The sequence below is a fragment of the Alligator sinensis genome, unplaced genomic scaffold (assembly GCF_000455745.1).
Source record: "Alligator sinensis unplaced genomic scaffold, ASM45574v1 scaffold123_1, whole genome shotgun sequence".
Taxonomy (NCBI): domain Eukaryota; kingdom Metazoa; phylum Chordata; order Crocodylia; family Alligatoridae; genus Alligator; species Alligator sinensis.
Window position 1 is genome coordinate 2,977,412 of NW_005841985.1, and position 18,264 is coordinate 2,995,675.

The 18,264-nt window shown below is 44.2% G+C and overlaps 1 protein-coding gene across 4 annotated transcripts in view; it reads right to left on the reverse strand.

Annotated features, from left to right (window-relative positions):
* LOC102381386 (cAMP-specific 3',5'-cyclic phosphodiesterase 4D) overlaps positions 1-18,264 on the reverse strand; it is a 431,023-nt gene that overhangs the window by 311,880 nt on the left and 100,879 nt on the right. The window contains exon 1 of one of the 4 annotated variants that reach the window (XM_025201137.1): positions 18,023-18,151. The exons of the other annotated variants lie outside the window; for them this stretch is intronic. Coding sequence (XP_025056922.1) covers positions 18,023-18,072 — 50 coding nt within the window. The 5' untranslated portion in view covers positions 18,073-18,151. Of the gene's footprint in view, positions 1-18,022; positions 18,152-18,264 lie in introns of those variants that run through there. 4 annotated transcript variants of the gene reach the window in all.

The window sequence follows — 18,264 nt, forward strand, 5'->3', positions numbered from 1 at the left end:
GATATCCTGACTATATCACAAGAGAAACAAACAGAAAGGCAGATAGAAGATTCAGGGAGTGGAATGATAGCCTTCCCAAAAATAGAAAGGAGTGGGAAAAGCTGGATGAAACAGAGCTGAAAGCCTACACTGGCCTCCTACTGCTAACTGGTCTATACCTCAGTGGTCACGAGGCACTGGAGAAGTTGTGGGAGCAATGTATCAGGTGTCCTTGCTTCCATGACACCATGAGTTTAAAACAATTGTGTCAAATCACCAAGTACCTGAGATTTGCCAACAAACTGACACGTGAGGAAAGTAGAGCTATGGATGAGCTTACAGCCGTCAGAGACATTTGGACAAAATTTGTGGAGCAGCTCAGGAAATGGTATATTCCAGGAATATACCTGACAGTGGATGAGCAGCTCATTGCGTTCAGGGATCCCTGTCCTTTCAGACAGTGTCCGCCCAGCAAGCCTGCCAAATATGGCTTGAAAATTTGGTGGTGCTTTGTGAGGAATGCAATATTTAGTTAAAACAGTTAGGAAATGTTTTTGGAAATAATTATTAGTTTGAAAGCAGTGTGAACTGCTGGTGTAGCAAATTGTTCACTCACATTTTGATACTTCAAAAAAAAGTTTACTTTTTTTCATAGTTCTAGTTAAGAAATATTTTGGGTTCAAATCATCATAAATACTCTTTCAAATAATCTGTATGTTTAATAAATAGTTTTTGGTACATTTATACTGTTGTCACTGGTTCCATTTTGTTCATGCAGGTGAGGTAACAAGTTACCCCATGAGAACAACAATGGTTACTGTTTCATGAGAATGGATGAGAGTTAAAAAAGTAAATGTATAAGCCTTATGGCTGTGGAGAAAAGCCTGAAAAGCCTGGAATGAGCTTAGGCATCTAAGTTATTAAATGCAATCATATACCATTTTGTGCAACAACCAGAATTCTGGAAAGAAGTTCTTTATGTATCCTGACTGGAAGAGATCTCTGGGCAATTATCCTTGACCTACTGTACACACTCAGAGTCATCAAACTCTGCCTACATGTGGTACTAATCCAGTTCTGCCTGGGAAAACACATGAATTCCAAATTAGTCAGAGAAAAACCCCACACAGTGACTGCATAACACAAAGTGGTAGTGGTACCTACTTTTACCTAATAGCATATAGGTGAACACATGGGTCTCCAACTTTTGTAGCATGCAGCACCTTAGACTCCACACCACACACAGGCTGTGTGAGGCCTGCAGCAGATGCCAGCTGGACAGCCCTGGTTAAAGCACTTGCCCAGCAAGAGGGTATCAGAGGTCAGGGCAGCAGGCTAGCCAATTGCCAACTTGAGTTGGCCTGCTTGGGTGGCCTAACTAACCCCACCTGGCCCCAGCTGCCTGGTGGGTGTGGCCACCTGCAACACCTCTCAGTCCAGCCTGGGGCTTCTTCTGTCTCCTGCTTCCTGACTATCACAGTTCCTGCCTACCTAATCCAGATTCCAGCCCAAAACCCTGTGCTTCCAGACTGCCTTGCCAGCTCCTTGATCCCTTGTGCTCCAGACCCCTATCCTCTAACAGCTGTCTTCTAGTTTATGGCTTAAGTAAGCAGTTGCCCGTGTCCTGGTCCCATATAGCTATAGCTGCCTGCTCAAGTTCCCCTGATAATGGCTTGGATTTCTGCCCAGTGCTCCTGACTCCCTTTAGCACATGTTTCTACCCAGGGTGACTGCTTACATCCCTGCCCTTTATAGACCCTTGCTTCCTGACCTTCTCCCTGATACCCTGACTTCCAGCTCTAGCCTGGACCCTTGCTTCCCCAACCCTGCCTGGATCCTAATCCCCTGGACTGTGACACCTAGATTCAAACCCTGACCACCTATATCCCAGTCATCCCTGGGCTCTGTACCCCCCACCTCTCCCAAGCACCTCTTTCTTCCCCCTGCAAAGTATTGTAACTATCAAATCATTGGTTAAGCAAAGCTGAGAACATCCCCCAGGGAAGTAGGCACTGTCCTGGGAAGGAAGGAGTCCACTGAGTTCTTCCCCCTGGTCCCTGCTCTAAATTTTGTTTATGCATTTTTGTCCAATGACTATTTAGTGCAAAGTGCATAACTTATACTGATATGTCTGGGGTAATGGTATTGTAAACAATGACATTAATCTGGATTACACTGTGGGAAGGAAGGCTGAATCAAGCCACTTGCATCAGTACAAGTGAAAAGGCACTCTGGCATGTCGCACACAGGGTGATATGTAAACAAAACTAATCACACATAATAAGTATGCCCACTCCACCCTTCTTCATAACATGGATTTATAGCAATAGGTATCATTGTAGAAGTGTGATTTCAGGAGAGATTTAACTATAGAGAATAGGCTGGTATCCTATAAAGCTGTGTGTGCTAGCAACAAGGCTGGAAAATGCTGAATACTGCACTTGTGCAGGCTTTATCTTACTGAAAGAAAAGACAAAAATCCTTGAGGGTTACTACTAACAATCTGCCAGGCTTTACTTTCCTCTCTAAACATAGGCATGTATCAATTCCTGTTAAGGATTCTGAGTAACTGCTTTTAAGAAGCCTTTCCTGCATAAAGTACTGTAATTAGCACTAAAATTATAAGGAGAAGAATTTCCAAACACAGCATTATGGCCATATATTTCAATGCTATTGGGGGGGAATTCCAAGCAGACATGGATGATCGCTGTCTAAACCATCCCAAATTTGTCTAACCTGCTCTTAACATCCATGGATGGAGGTTCCATAACCTCTCTAGGGAATCTGTTCCAATGCTGTTCCCTGAATAGAAGATTTTTTTTTTTTAATACCCAACCTAAAAGTCCTTTGTTGCAATTTAAGGCCTTTACTCATTGTCTTGTTCCCTATATCCACAGAGAATAGTTTATCACCAACTTCTTCATGAATCTGGAGACTTAGCAAATCCATCCTCAGTCTTCTCTTTTCCTGACTAAAGCCATGGATAAATGTTACATTTGTAGTGCTACAAAACCCTTTGAGGCACTACAGAAGCCAAGGGGACACGTGTGCATGCAGCCTGTAGGTCTTAAAAATGCTACCAAAATGTTCTTAGATGAAACAGGAACTTCTCTGTAGCACTACACTTTGTAGTACCATATGTAATGTGTATACAGTACACCATATCATTACGGAGGCTCTACTGGTCCCCAACATCCTGTAGTGCTCTGTTCTTTCACCACAAGAAAGAGGAAGGTAGGGAGAGTAGGATGGAGAGCTAATCAACACTGGCTGGGTGCTCAGTGCACTCAATGATGGTCCCCATCATGAGAGACTGTCACTGAGTGTGCTGCTATGCCTGGATTAGGGAGCAGCAGCTCTCCCCACTGGTCTCCCATGGAGGTTCAAAAGCATCAGAGACTATGCTACTGCTGCTGGACCTTAGAGGAGCAATTTTCACTGATGGGCTTCCTTTCCTGGATGGGGAAGGGGGGCAGAGTCACTGGACCAAGCCACCTCCTAGGCTAGGGCAGAAGGTACACATAAACCAGTTTACGTGATCAGAAAATGATTTAACCCTTTAACAGAACAGAAGCTCAGTGCACATAAACTAGTTTCAAAATGGCTGAAACTGGTTTAAGATAAACCTGGTTGAATGTAGTATCAGACTTAACTGATTTGGGTCAAACTGATTTGTGAAACTTCTAACCCAGACCCCTTCCTGGTTCAAGTTAAAATCACAGACCCACAGCATCCCAGCAAGCTTTCCAGCCCTGGTATGGGCTGTGCTGTCTGCTCCAGAGAGCAGGGCTGACCCCACCCCTCTGCTCCCTAGCTGGAGCAGTGAGGGCTGGCTGACAAGAGCGGGGTGGGGGCAAGCCTGACTGGGGATGCAGCACAGCCTACAAGAGGGAGGGGGGGACAGCCCCCCTCCACCCCCCAGCAAACTCTGGCTGGGGTCTGGGGCCAGGGAGGGAGATTAAACACTCCTCCCTCTGCTCAAACTTACTGCTGGCTGCAACTGTGGACTACAGATCCCAGAGGCACCTGGAAGCAGGAAAGAGAGATGAGGAACCCTGCAGAGTCCTGCTGATGTAATTCTGGACTGCAAATCCCAGAGAGCTCTAGGGCAGCAGGATGAGGAAGTGAACACACAGCCAGATAGCCGTGCTTTAGGGATCCCCAGCTTCTGGCCTGAGCCACTGTAGGCATGTGGCTGCATTTCCTGAATCAAAAGTAAATGTCTGTTCCCTTCTGTTTGACTTTAATCTGTGCAGTTTAGACTAGCCTGCAAAGATGAACTGATTCAGCCTCAGGCTTTTTGACTATCTGTACTTAGCCCTATTGTCCCCTGGGTGGAGAGCAGGTTACTGAATGCCTTTGTAGCAACTGTGCAGTGTTTCAAAGTGCTGTGCTACTTGTAGGGCTACAAATGCACATCTGTCCATAGCCTAAATGTCCATGATCACAAGTAAATGCCACTCTGCTCTGGACTATCCACTGGCATCCCAGGATGAAGTATAGGAGAGGTGTTGAAAAAAACATTATGCTGAATCAGCTATCCAACAAGACTAAATTGTACCAAAGTCTGATTTTAGATAGCATTACAAGAACTACTTATTTGCTAGAACTTTCTACCATAATAGATGTGTTACACTAATGTTGGATAAGGGATTAGGGTCTGGGAGGGGGAGTTCACTAGAATGTGGGAAGATTAAGATCAGAATCCTCTGTGAATCACCTGCAGACATCACCATGCAAGATTTAATTAATCTGTTGAGAGCTTAGACACAATGATGGGAGCTAGAGAAATATCTGAGATTGACAGCTAATACCTCAGAGGTTGCTTATATGGAACATGATGTCAATGCATTCGGGACAGCACAGAGACTGTGTTTGTGACCTGGAGTTAGATCCAATAAAGGACTTAGGCACCTGGTCCCAGAATGGCATCCAGCCCTATGAGTGAGGAATCTAAGCTCCCTATAAGTAGGGTGGCCAAAAGGAAATTCAGAACAACCAGGACATCTGGGATACTGCCCCCCTTCCCTCCCCCAGTCACTGATGCTGCTGCAGCCAGTGACAAAGACCAGCAGACAGGAGCATGGGTGCCATCTGGTGGGGAGGCAGAACTGCCTGGCGCACCATGCCACTTCACCTACCTGCCAGAGTATGCCCTGTGCCCAGGACTCTTATTTTAATTTTCCCCCACCAGCTGGGACCAGCCTTCAAAACCCAGAACTGTCCCAGGAAAACCAAGGCATATGGTCACTCTACCTATAAGATCCTTAGCTACACATGGAGCTTCTAGGATGATTCAAATGCAAAAGGAAAGCATACAGGCAATAGGAAAATAATCAGGACACCAAGGAAGCTTACTAGCAAGAACCTGTAGGGACAAAATCAGGAAAGCAAAGATAAAGAATGACCTGCACCTGGCTAAGGAGTTAGAGACAAGAAGAGGTTCTATAAGTATGCTGGCTAGGAAAAAAAAGACCAAGGAAACTGGGGGAATTCTTAACAGAAGATGCAAAGAAAGCAGGCTATTTTGTGAAGGCCCTGTCCCAGTCTCCACAAAAAGTTCAGCTGAAACCAGGCACCTATTAAAGATTATTCAGAGGAAGGGGACAAGCTAACAGATGAAATTACAGAATAGAGAGTCAGAGAGCTTTTGATGGGTCTGAATTAACACAAGACAGAAAATGTGATTAACTTCATTCCAGGGCACTGAAGGAACTAGCAGAGGACATTTAGGAGCCCTTGGTCATGATCTTCATGAAGTCATGGGAAATGGGAGAGGTACTAGAGGACTGAAAAAGTGTCCCTCTATAAAAACGTAAAAAGGAAGACCAGGGGCACTACAGAACAGTTAGCCTCACCTCAACACTTAGGAAGTTAATGGAACATATCCTAAGAAAGGACATTTGCAAGCATCTGGAGGAGAAAAGGCTAATCATAAGCAGCCATCATGGATTTGTTACAATTTATTTTTAACAAACAAACTTGAACACCTTTGACAAAGCAGCTATGTGGGAAGATGAAAGGAATGCTGTAGATATAGTATATCTGGACTTAGCAAGGTTTTTTGACAGAGTCCCAAATGACCTTCTTATAAACAAATTGGAGAAATGCAGTCTGGACAAAACTACTATGAGGAGGTGGATAGACAACTGGATCAATAGCCACAAGCAAAGGGTAATTGTAAGTTGATCCACATCAGAATGGCAGGAGGTTTCAAGTGGACTCCAACAGGGATCTGTCCTCAGCTCGCTACTGTTTGATTTGTTTATTAAGGATTTGGATGCTGCAGTAGGCAGATTCTTGAGCAAACTCACAGGTGACAAAACTAGGAAGGACTCTGAACACATTAGAGGATGGGAACACAATTCAGAAGATTCTCACCAGATTGGAAAGCTGGGCTAGACCTAACAGGATGAAGTTCAGTACTGACAAATGCAAGGTGCTATACTCCAGGAAGAATAATCAAAAATACAAATACAAAATGTGAGACACCTGGCTGGATGGTTGCACTACAGAGAAGAATCTGGGTGACTTATTAGATCATAGACTCAACATGAATCTGCTGTGTGATATAGCCAGAGAAAAGGTGAATGAGTTTTTAGGATGCATCAATAGAAGCATTAGGTGCAGGACACAGGAGGTGATAAAGACTCTCTACTTGGCACTGATTAGGCCTCAGCTAGAAAATTGTGTGAAGTTTTGGGCTCAATATCTGAAAAAGGACACAGATTTTAGGGTCCAGAGGTGGGTGACAAAGATGATAACAACTTTGGAAGACAAGTCATAGCAAGAGAGGTTGAAGGAACTAGGCATGTTCAGCTTGTGGAACAGGTGCTTAAGAGGAGACGTGATAGCAGTCTTCCAATATTTGAAGGGCTGCCATAAAGAAAAGGGAATACACTTTTCTCTCTTGCTGCAGAGAGTAGGACATGGACCTATGACTTGAAATTGAAGCAAAGTAGGTTTCGACTGAATATTCAGAAAAACTTCTTCACTGTTAGAATAGTGAAGCAGTGGGACAGACTGCCTAGGGAAGTTGTGAACTCTCCATCACTGGAGATAATCAATAAGAGGTTAGACTAGTCAGGGATGATCTAGTTATAGCTATGCCTGTATTCTACTATGGGGTATTTCCTATGCTTCTGGGCTTTGCTGGTAGCTCCATAGGGTTAGGAGAGATATTTTTCCCCACTCTGCTGCTACATGTGTTTTTTTAAAAGCCTTCCTTAGGGGCTTTGGGCATTGGCTGTAACCAAGGCTGGAGATTTTGACAGGGGTGTGCCAGTAGTCCTATTGAGTCTTAAACCCAGAGGCTCCTGCCTAGAGGCATAGGGAAGAGCACAGTGGGGTCTTTACTCCCCCCACCCAAGATGGGAGCCAGGACAATCACCCAGCCACACCCCTTTCCAGCCAGTGGGCTGGCTGAGGAGGGAAATGTGTCCTTCCCATCCTTTGCCCAGCATGAGGAGAACCCCACAGTAAAAGCTTTACTTCCCACACCCCAGCTATGAGCTGGGCCAATTTCCCCAGCCCAGGAGGAGGCAGGGCTGGGGACAGGGAATCTGATTGGCTGCCCAGGATGCATAAGCCCTGCTTATAGCTAGAAGCGGGGCTGCCCTGATCTGCTGAAGCAGGGAGCACAGCCTAGGGCTGCACAGCATCCTGGTATACTAGAAGACTGTGAGTTAAGTTGAATCAGGAGAGAATCTGGGACAGAACTTCAATAAACTGGTTTAACCTAAATCAGGTAAGTCTGATACTACATACATCCAGGTTTATTTTAAACCAGTTTCAGTCATTTTGGGAGCAGTTTAAGTGCACTAAACTTCTGTTCTGTTGCAGGTTTAAGCCAGTTTTTGATCACTTAAACCAGTTTATGTGTAACTTCTATCCCTAGCCCTTGCGACCCCTTCCATCCCCATTTATCTATGATTCTATAATTTAGTGGATGGGATGAATTAGGGAGTATCTACACAGCATGAAACAGCACCATGTGAAATATATGAGCCAAGTTTGAACAAGCTAGCTCCAGAATTGAAGTGGCATAACCATGTTAGCATAGAACAGCACCTGGGCTTATTAACTCACCCAAGAAGCAGTATTTATAGCTTGAATATAACACTGTGCTAACATAGCTGTGCTGTTTTCAGTTCTGGAGCTAGCATAGGCAGAGCTAGCCTGAGTATCTCTAAACAGCACTGACTTGTACCAAAAGATTCCAGTATACCACCTGGAATGTTTGAAGCTAGCTTGAGGTATCTCTGCATAGCATCACCTTGTGCCATGAAAACAGACCCTCTAGTGCTCCACAATGCTGAGGAACCACTGGTGAGGGGTCTGGTAGTTTGTCAGACAAAACTCTTGGAGTAGAAGCAATATCTTTTATAAAACCAACTAAATAATAGCTACTATTAAATTGGTTTAATAAAAGATATTGCCTCTACCCCAAGAGTTTTGTATGCCTATTCTTTTAGACCAACCATAGGCAGACAAAACTTTTGGGGTTAGTTCATCAGTCATCCTCAGAGAACACTGCCTGGATCAAGTCCGTCATACAACTTCAGTGGAGGAGCACTTAGTTTTCAGTTGGGCTCAGGAGGGAGACAGAAGCTGACCTACTCAGACTAAGGCTATTTTGGGAATGTACATGCCCAAAGCAGACTGGCTTGCCGGCTTGAAAGGGCTTTGAGCCATTGGTGGGACTTTCCCACCAATCAGGAGGCAATGGAGGAGAAGCTGCCTTGCCCCTGCCTGGGGCGAAGTGAAGAGCCTGGACTTGGGTGAGGACCCTACTGCCCCTCATGCTGATTGGTCCTTTTTGCAATCTGGAGACAGAGCCTCGGGGGCTATAAAAGAACAGTGTGCCCAGCACATGGACACAGCTGCCAGGGATGGAGAAGAGGGAAGATGGGCTAAAGAAGAGCTGGGGACAGCTGCCCAGTGGGATGAATGCAGGGGCCCCAGAAGAGCCCAAAGACCCCTTCTCATCACCGGATGGGGAGCAGTAAGCAGTGCGGCCCACAGCAGCGCCACTGAGAAGCATGACAGCAGTGCATGGCTCAGTGCATGGGGTGAGACCCTGGAGGCTGTATGAGGCAGCTCAGGGGTTTGCAGCTCTGGTGTGCAGCCAGAAGTGCAGTGCATGGGTCAGTGAATGGAGTGGGGACCTTGGAGCCATATGGGTGGCTGGGGTCCACAACCCCTGGTATTAGGCCAGGGACCTAGTGCAGGCAGTGCTGTATGGAGGGTCTGGGAGTGGACCAAGGCCCTGGGAGCCATATGAGGCAGCTCGGGTCCACAACCCCTGGTAAGTGACCAGGAGTCAGTGCACAGATGGTGCAAGGCACGGTCCAAGTGGGACCAAGGCCCCAGAGCCATATGAGGTGGCTCAGGCCTTCAACTTCTGGCACGAGGTCAGGAAAGCTCGGTGCAGGCGATGCTGTGGAGTGGACCCAGGCCCCAAAAGCTGCGTGGGGCAACTGGGGCCTGCAACCCCGCTGGCATGAGGCCAGGCATCTGAAACCCAAGCCTTGCATGGAGGGTCCTGGCATGGACAGAGACCCTGGAACCCAGCAAGGTGGCTTGGAGCCCCAACTCCGGGCAAAGGAGCTAAGCCACCGGTATATACCATGGTGCAGAGGGCCACCAGGGCTGGCAGGTCCAGAAGGAGAGAGAGACTGCTGGATCCTCAGCAAAAGAAGTGGTCACTTGTTGTGGGAGAGACAAGGACCTTCCAACCTGCTCCCTGAAGTGAATTCCTGGGGAAGAGGATTCCCATGGGGGGAAGTCTACCTGGGTCAGTGGAGAAGGGGGAGCCTAGAAGGGCAGGGCTCCCCAAGTTTAAATATATTGTAGCTTTTTAGGGGCATTTTGGCTGGGCTGGGAAAAGGCTAAAGAGCACAGAGGGAGTTTCTTCCCCCCTCCCTGCCTGCCTCCCCACCAGGTTACAGGAATGCAGCCAAGGCTTTATAAAAGTTAGCTATATTCAAAGCAGGGGTTGTACCTTATATTTTGTGAATGGGTGTCCTGTATTATATTTTATGTTTTATAAGTCCAAGTTAATAAAGTCTAAACTGAAGAGGTATATTAAGATTGTTATTCTGATGGAATGAGGCTAAGCAGTGATACAGTATGTGTGTTTTATATGTTTATATTTAAGGTTTAAGTAGATTTGGATCTGATAGAATGTAAAGTTGTAAGACAAGTATTGAAAATTAAAATTTAATTCTTATTGGGATAGTTACCTGTATCCTGAAGGAGGATATAGGACTATGTAAATATTACCTATATTCTTGATAGTCTAAATGTTTTGTTATATATGTATATTTTAGTAACACCCCTGTTGATACTAATATATAGTTCACCTTTACTTACCTGTTTGTTATTTGTTCTAGGTTAGAAAATTTCCTGTGTAGAGTGTGAAGCCCTTGAGATGGGGTAATGCTCTAGTTGTTATTTATTAGAATATAGTATTGTATAAGTGATTATATATTGTATAATGTTTATTAACATTATTTTCTGTAAATCTTTTATATAGTAATACATTTGTATATAGTTAAGATGTAAAGTGTGGATCTGACTTTCTAGGAGGGAGGGAAAACTGCACATAGCCAGCAGTTCTCCCACCACAGAGCACCTGCCCTGCTAACATCTCCCTTCAAATGAATGGGGTATATAACCAGGTACACCCAGGTTACATACAGAAGAAAAACTCCAAATACCTGGGAGAACTTTAACATCATTCAGGGAAGTACCTAATGCATTTAGGCCTCTAGGGTTAGCAGCAGCTGAGCATGGTTTTTTGGATCACAGTTGTGGAGTTAGGTACCTCACGTAAGTCCTGGTTTAGGCACCCAAGTCCTTTATTAGATCTAGCCTGCTCCTGAATGAGAATGATATAAGTGGAAGGGCTTCTTGTAACCTCCTTCTTGTATGCCCAGGCAGCTGAAATCTGGTCCCAAAACATTTTGTGATACATCTTCAAAGGCAGAAAAAACAAATAGGCACTCAATTCTCAGTAAAAGTTGTTCTGCCCTGGGTACATAAATACCAAATTTGCCTTTGAAAATATTCCTCCTAATTCACAAAAAGACACTAACAAGTTATCTTTGCAATATACCAAGCAAAGATCATCTGCTATTTGAAATCTGAAAATTGTTTTGCAGATGACAAATAGCACATAAATGTTAGACAACTCTTCTTCCTGAGTAAAAATAGTTCCATTATTATTGTAGACAATGCACACTGAGAACATCCAATGACTACACCGAGAGCTGCCTGTGACCAGAAGGTGTCTGACTGCATGACCATAATTTTCTTCCTAAAATAATTTCTTGTTGATTCTTAGATTCAATACTATGATCTTCCTTCTCAGTGAATCATAGAAATTGTGTTATTTCCTTACATAGTGTTTAGAAGTAGCTTAAATTTTCCTCCTTTACCCAATGAAGTCCAACCCACATAGTAAATCTGGGGTTGATATTTCAGCAAGCTACAACATTCAAAGGACTGATTAGTGAACTATTTGTTTGCATGTATAATTTCAACTGTGTTCAAGTATTTCTCTGCTATTTGGTTTGGCTTCCAGATCATGCTATAAAGGGCTCCTCTGTTTTGAGCAGTGGACTTCTCTGCCATGTACTCCTCATATATGGACCACAATATTATTTTTTATGATTTTTTTGGTTTTCATTTCAAGGGTGAATGAGTGTTTCATTAGACTGTAACCTAGAGATTCCTTCAGATGCTACAAACAGAGAAGCCACTAAAGTTTGGAAACTGGTTAACATCAGAGTCAAAGCCAAGAGTCTCTCCATATCCTAGCATTACACATATTCTTTCCTTATTAAGCATTAGTATTTGAAGCTTTCCCTTTCTACCAGAGCTGCCTGAAAAGTATGTACTGGTACATTTGCAATGTTTTAATATGGAATACAAAAAGGAATTCCTACTATATTTCCAAATTCAGGTAAGGGTGAACAAGTAAAAAGGAACTTTTACATAGCTTAAAAAAACAGACTAGAGTGTTCCTGAGGCAGTTTTTCCTGAGGTACGATACCCTTCCATAAGGCTGTAGGCCCTAGGCCTCTGTGCTAGCCAGCTGAACTGAACATATGCAGAGGGGAGCAAACAATATACTATTTGATATGGTTGCAGCTTGTGCTCACACCCCAGAGTTCTCCACTGTGAGCCTGACGTCTCTCAGGGCCTATAGCATATGTCCTGACAATCTGGCACATTACAGATACTGGACAAATAAAAGGTATAATTGTCTAGCTCCTTCTAATGTTTATTTTCTAGTGTCCATCATCAGTATATTTAACTATTCCCTTCATCTAATTGTTTTAGAAATAAAATAAATAAAGCCCTCTCTATCCAGAAGAAAGCTTATATAGATTTTGTTTTAGGTTTCTTCTATGCACAAATTTGTTGCATAATGTGTACTGCTATTACTGAGAGTTTGGGAGAGAGAACAGGTTTCTTAGGCTCTGCTATAAGGTGCTATGCTAGGTTACTGTGCTGCTACACCTGCAGCAGAAATATTTCCTGTGAAGTCTGTGAAAGCCAAGTATATCTTAAAAAGCTGATCACTGAGCTTAACTGTTTCAAAGTTAAAAAAAAAAGCAGTAGAGCAGTGACCATATGGATAAACAAGGAGATCAACTACTCAAATACACTTAAGTGTTAGCTTCTCAAACCCAAGGTTTTTTCATAGTTTATGATATTTTAAGAATCAGATAGGAAAACAGTGTAAATATTGTAGAAGTCAATGGTGTCTTTCCACAAGCAAAGGCCACTTACATTTTTCAGAAACATCTTAAATCATGCAAGAGTTTTATTTTATTTTAAAAAATAATTGAGAAACTTTCCCTTCTGCTTTCAGGTCTCCTCACACTGACACAGAAATATATAGCACAAATGGCATGTTTCTAGAGATTAGTGATAAAAATTATTAGAAGCAACTACTCTTATATGTGGACAGACTAGAATGTACCTGTCTTGTTATATTTGAGAGGGATAAGAGGAGATATGAAAGGGGTTAATAAATACAAGGATAGTATAAATTAGGTAAATATCTTTTCTGTTTGATCACTCACAATACAAGAACAAGGGGACACTGAATACTATTCAAAAGGTAACGCATTCAAATTAATAATTTAAAATTGAAAAATACATTTTAAAAACTACACACAATCAACATGGGGAATCCACTACCACAAAATATCATTATGAACAAGTTTATTTCTATATTTACTCAGATGCAAGATGAAGTTTCCTCCCCAGTCAGCATGTGGGGGGAAAGCCCCCCATCTTAGAGTCACATGGGGATGGGGGCAGGCAGCTGCTGAAGCTCTGACACTAGCTCTCAGCCCAGGTCAGGGGTCGTCAGACCCACAACAGCCTCCTGTCCCCCACTCTGCTTTCCCTCTGCAGCTCCTGTCCTGCACCCCCCACTTGACCCCCTCTTACAGTTGCAGCTCAACTCTGGCTCAGGCTGGATTCCTTTCTGGGCACAAACAACATGGAAACTCTGAACTTGGCCCCACCAATCAGCAGTGCTGACACCGGGCATAGCCCAGCATGGGTTGAGCTTCCATGTGCAATTCCAGGAGGGAATCAAGCCTGAGCAGCATCTGATAGTAAGGGTGGGGGGAGAAGAGACAGAGACTGGGGAGCAGGGGTGGGGTAAGGTACAGAGACTGCAAGGACCCAGGTACAGAGAGTGCAGTTGTGGGGGGCAGGAAAGTTGCAGGGGGAAGAAATAGGGGAGGGTAGAGTGAAAGGGGGCTACCTGACCCCCTCCCCCCCGCCACTATTTTTCCTGCTGTAGCAGTGGGAGGGGGACAAATTTAAGACAACCCTCTAATAAATTAGATTCTACACCTAACAAGTTCTACCAAATTAATACATTTTTCATATACAGAATCTAATTATTGGGGGGTCATTTAAAATTTAGAGTCAACTTAGATTCAAGTAAATAGGGAAGTATTCTGAAATGATTCAAGCTTTTATATGGATAACCAGGACACCCACTATTACAGTGGATAAGATAATCAATTTTCATAAAGGATTTATACTCTGAAGCATAAGGGTATATATCAGGCACTGACTGATGGGAGTTAGCATACAGACATAGGTGGCTTCTGACTCCTGGGACTACCCCAACTCTTACAGAAGTTGGCATCCTGGGAGATTCTATAATGCCAGAAGCCTACTGTGGGCTGCAACAAAACCAGGAAATGTGGGGCGTGAGAAGCAGACACACACTATAAAAACATCTAGGATCATAGGAAACTAGGGCTGGAAGGGATCTCACAAGATCATCTAGTCCAGCACCCTGCTCAGAACAGCATCATCCTTGACTAAACCATCACAGCCAAGTATCTGTCCAATCTGCTCTTGAAAAGTTAAGGGGATAGAGATTCCATAAACCCCTCCAGGCAGCCTGTTTCAATATTTGACCACCCTCTGCCCCTTCCCCCCCCAAAAAGATGTTAAAGTAAAACTGTGATGCGAACTTATGTGGGATCCCAACAATCATGTTTCCTGCCATGCTACACATATATGGCAGGAGGTGCACTTGTGGGATCCTGTATCAGATTGCATTCTGCCACATTGTTGGTGCAAGGTGAGCCTGATCCCAAGCTCTCCATCCGCTGGCAAGTAGCAAGCTTTTCTCTCTGTGCTCCCCTGGCTGGGAGCCCTGATCAGCTAAGGGGCACTCCCAGCCTCTGGAGCACATGGGAGTCTTGAAAGGCTCCCAGGTGCTCTAGAGACTGGCCACTGGCCACACATTCAATTAAGAGCATAAAAGGAATGAGTCACAAAGTTATTAGACATTATCTTGTGCAATATCTTTGTGGTTATTCCTGCTCTTATAATAAAATCATAGAATCATAGAAAAATTAGTGTTGGAAGGGACCTCAGGAAGTCATCTAGTCCAACCCCTTGCTCAAAGCAGGACCATCCCCATCTAGATCATCCCAGCCAACGCTTAGTCTAACCAGGTCTTAAAAACCTCCAAGGATAGAGATTCCACCATCTCTCTGGGTAACCTTTCCAGTGTTTTATTACCTTCCTGGCAAGAAAGTTTTTCCTAATATCTAACCTAAACTTCCCTTGCAGCAACTTGAGACCAGTGCTCTTTGTTTTGTCATCTGCCACCACTGAGAACACAGTGTAGCTCCATTCTCTTTTGAACCCCACTTCAGGTAGTTGAAGGCTGCTATTAAATCCCCTCTTAGTCTTCTCTTCTCCGGACTAAGCAAGTCCAGTTCCCTCAGCCTCTCCTCAGAAGTCATGTGCCCCAATCCCTAACCATTTCCATTGTCCTCTGCTGGACTCTCTCCAATTTGTCCACATTCTTTCTGTAGTGGGGGACCAAAACTGGATGCAGTACTCCAGATGTGGCCTCATCAGTGCTGAATAGAGAGGGTAATAATCACTTTCCTTGATCTGCTAGCAATGCTCCTACTAATGCAGCCCAGTATGCTGTTAGTCTTCACAACAAGGGCACATTAGGCATGCATAATCTTGCATGCCTAGTGATCCCTTCCAACCCTAATTTTCATTTATTCTATGATAGAAGGAATAATAGATGGAAGAAGATATAAGAGGAGGAGGAGGAATAAACACAAAGTTATTACACAAGATTATGTGTGCCTAATGTGTGGTCAGGTCACTACCTAAGTAATAGTCAGAAATTTCCTCCTAATCTCCAACCTAAGTTTGCTCTGCTGCAGCCTGAAGCCATTGCTCCTAGTCCTGTCCCCCAAGGCCACAGAGAAAAGCCCAGGACCACCCTCTTTATAAATTGCCCTTCAGGTGTTTGAAGATTATCAAATCCCTTCTCAGTCTTCAGTTCTTCAGACTAAGCAGCCCTACCTCTTTCAGCCTTTCTTCATAAGTCATATTTTCCAGGCTTCTAATAATTTTTGCTGCTCTCCACTGAACTCTTTTCACTCTGTCCCCATTGTTCTTAAAATGCCCAAGACTGGACATGGTAGTCCAAGTGAGGTCTTACCAGTGCCAAAGAAAGATGAAGAATCACTTCCCTTGATTTGCAAGTGACACTCCTGTTGATACAACCCAGTATACAGTTGACCATTTCTGCAACAGAGTACAGTTTTTCTCATATTCAGCTTATTGTAACCCCCAAGTTCTTCTCTGCAATACTGCAGTTTAGCCAGTAATTCCCCAGTCTGTATTTGTGCAATTATTCTGTTCCAAGTGCAGGATTTTGCATTTGCCTGTGCTGAATTTCATCTGATTGATGGCAGACCATTTTTCTAGTCCATCCAGGTCATTGTGGATCCTAACCTTACTTTCCAGAGTGAATGCAATCCCACCCACCTAGGTGTCATCCACAAATTTGCTTGGTGTACACTTAATCCCATCATCCAAATCATTACAAAGATATTAAACAATGCTGGACCCAAAACAGATCCCTGGGGAACCACACCCAATAACTTCTCTCAACTAGACATTGAGCCATTGATGACTATGCACTGAGTGGTATGACAAGCCAACGCATTATCTGTCCACCTTACAGCACCTTCATCTATTCTGTATTTCCTTAGCTTGTTAATGAGAATGTCATGGGAGATCATGTCAAAAGTCTTGCTAAGGTCAAGGTATATCACATCCATGTCTCTCCCCACATTCACAAAGCCTGTCACCTTATCATAGAAGGAAATCAGGCTGGTCAGGCATGACTTGCTCTTGGTTAAGACATACCAGCTGCTCTTGATCACACTGTTCTCTTCTAGGTGCTTCACAATAGGTTCCTTGAGGACCTCCTTTATGTTCTTTCCATGTCTCAGTGTCAGACAGACTGGTATGCAATTCCCCAGACTCTTCTTATTCTTCCCTTTTTTGAAGAATACCATATGTTCTCTTTTCCATTCATCTGGGACCTCACTCAATTTCCATGAGTTCTCAAAGAGGACATCCAATGGCTCTGAAATTACCTCAGCCAATTCCTTCAGTACCCTAGGGTGCATTCCATCCAGTCCTACCTACTGAAAAGCATCTAGCTGAGGGGTGGGCAAAATAGTGGATCTGGTTAGAGGTCAGACTTCATTTCCCAGCAGCCCCTGCTTGCATTGCTGCAGCCAGTTTCAATGGAGACCTCAGGAGCAGCAGGGCCAGGGTTTCCATAGAGGCTGGCCCCAGCAACGCTGACAGGGTGCATGTCTGGGATCTTGCAGCAGTGACAGCGTGGTCTGGACTGGGGCCAGAGCTGTGATCCACTGCTTGCATGCCCCTGTCTGGGGTGTACAGGCACCATATTGCAGCTCTGTCCTGGCTCCAGACCACATTGTCACCACCACAAGATCCCAGCCCTGGAGCAGCTCCCCACCCAACTGCATGCCCTGCCACAGCAGCTGTGACAAGTCTCCATGGAAACCCTGACCCCACAGTGACTCGAGTAGGGGCTGCTGGGAAATGAAGTCTGCCACAGGCCTGATCTGGCCTGCAGGCTGGACTTTGCCCACACCTGATCTAGCTTTGCTAAGTGATTCCTAACCCATTTTGCCTTTACTAGGCTGTTTGAGTCCTCCCCTATCATTGCTGCTAACTGTATTCATCGTCTGGTAGGTGCCTCTATTTGTGAAGACTGAAGTGAAAAAGGCATTAAATGCTTTAGCTTTCTCTACATCATCTGTAATTAGATTGCTTCTCTATTCCACAAAGGAACTTCCCGTTCTTTGGTCTTCCTAGAGTCCTTTTTTATTGCCTTTATATCCCTTGCCAGTTGCATCTCAAATCCTGCACTGGCCTTCCTAATTTTCTCCCTGTACACCCATGCAATTCTCTTATACTCTTCCCTAGTACTATGATCAAGTTTCCAATTTTTTTAGGGTTCTTTTTGAGTTTCAATTTATTGAAAAGATAGCCAGTCTCTAGCCAAGCTGGTCTCCCAGCCTTCCCATTCTGTACTTCCTATTATTCTAGGATACCTAGCTCCTAAGCTCTTAAAGGGGCATTCTTAAGAGCTGGCCAGTCAGCTCTCTTGGACTTCTTTTCTCCTCAGACTTACCTCTCTGGGAATCCTATCCACCAGTTCCCCGAGTTTGTTAAAGTCAACATTTCTGAAGTTCAGTGTCTTTATTCTTCTTCTTTCTTCCTCTCCTCCTCTTAGGATCTTGACCTCTATCATTTTGTGGTCACTGTCACCCAAGTTACCTTCCACCTTCACATCTGCAAACAATTCCTCCCTGTTTATGTGCAGCAAGTTGAGCAGAGCTTCCCTCTAGAAATGAATTACTACATTTTGACATG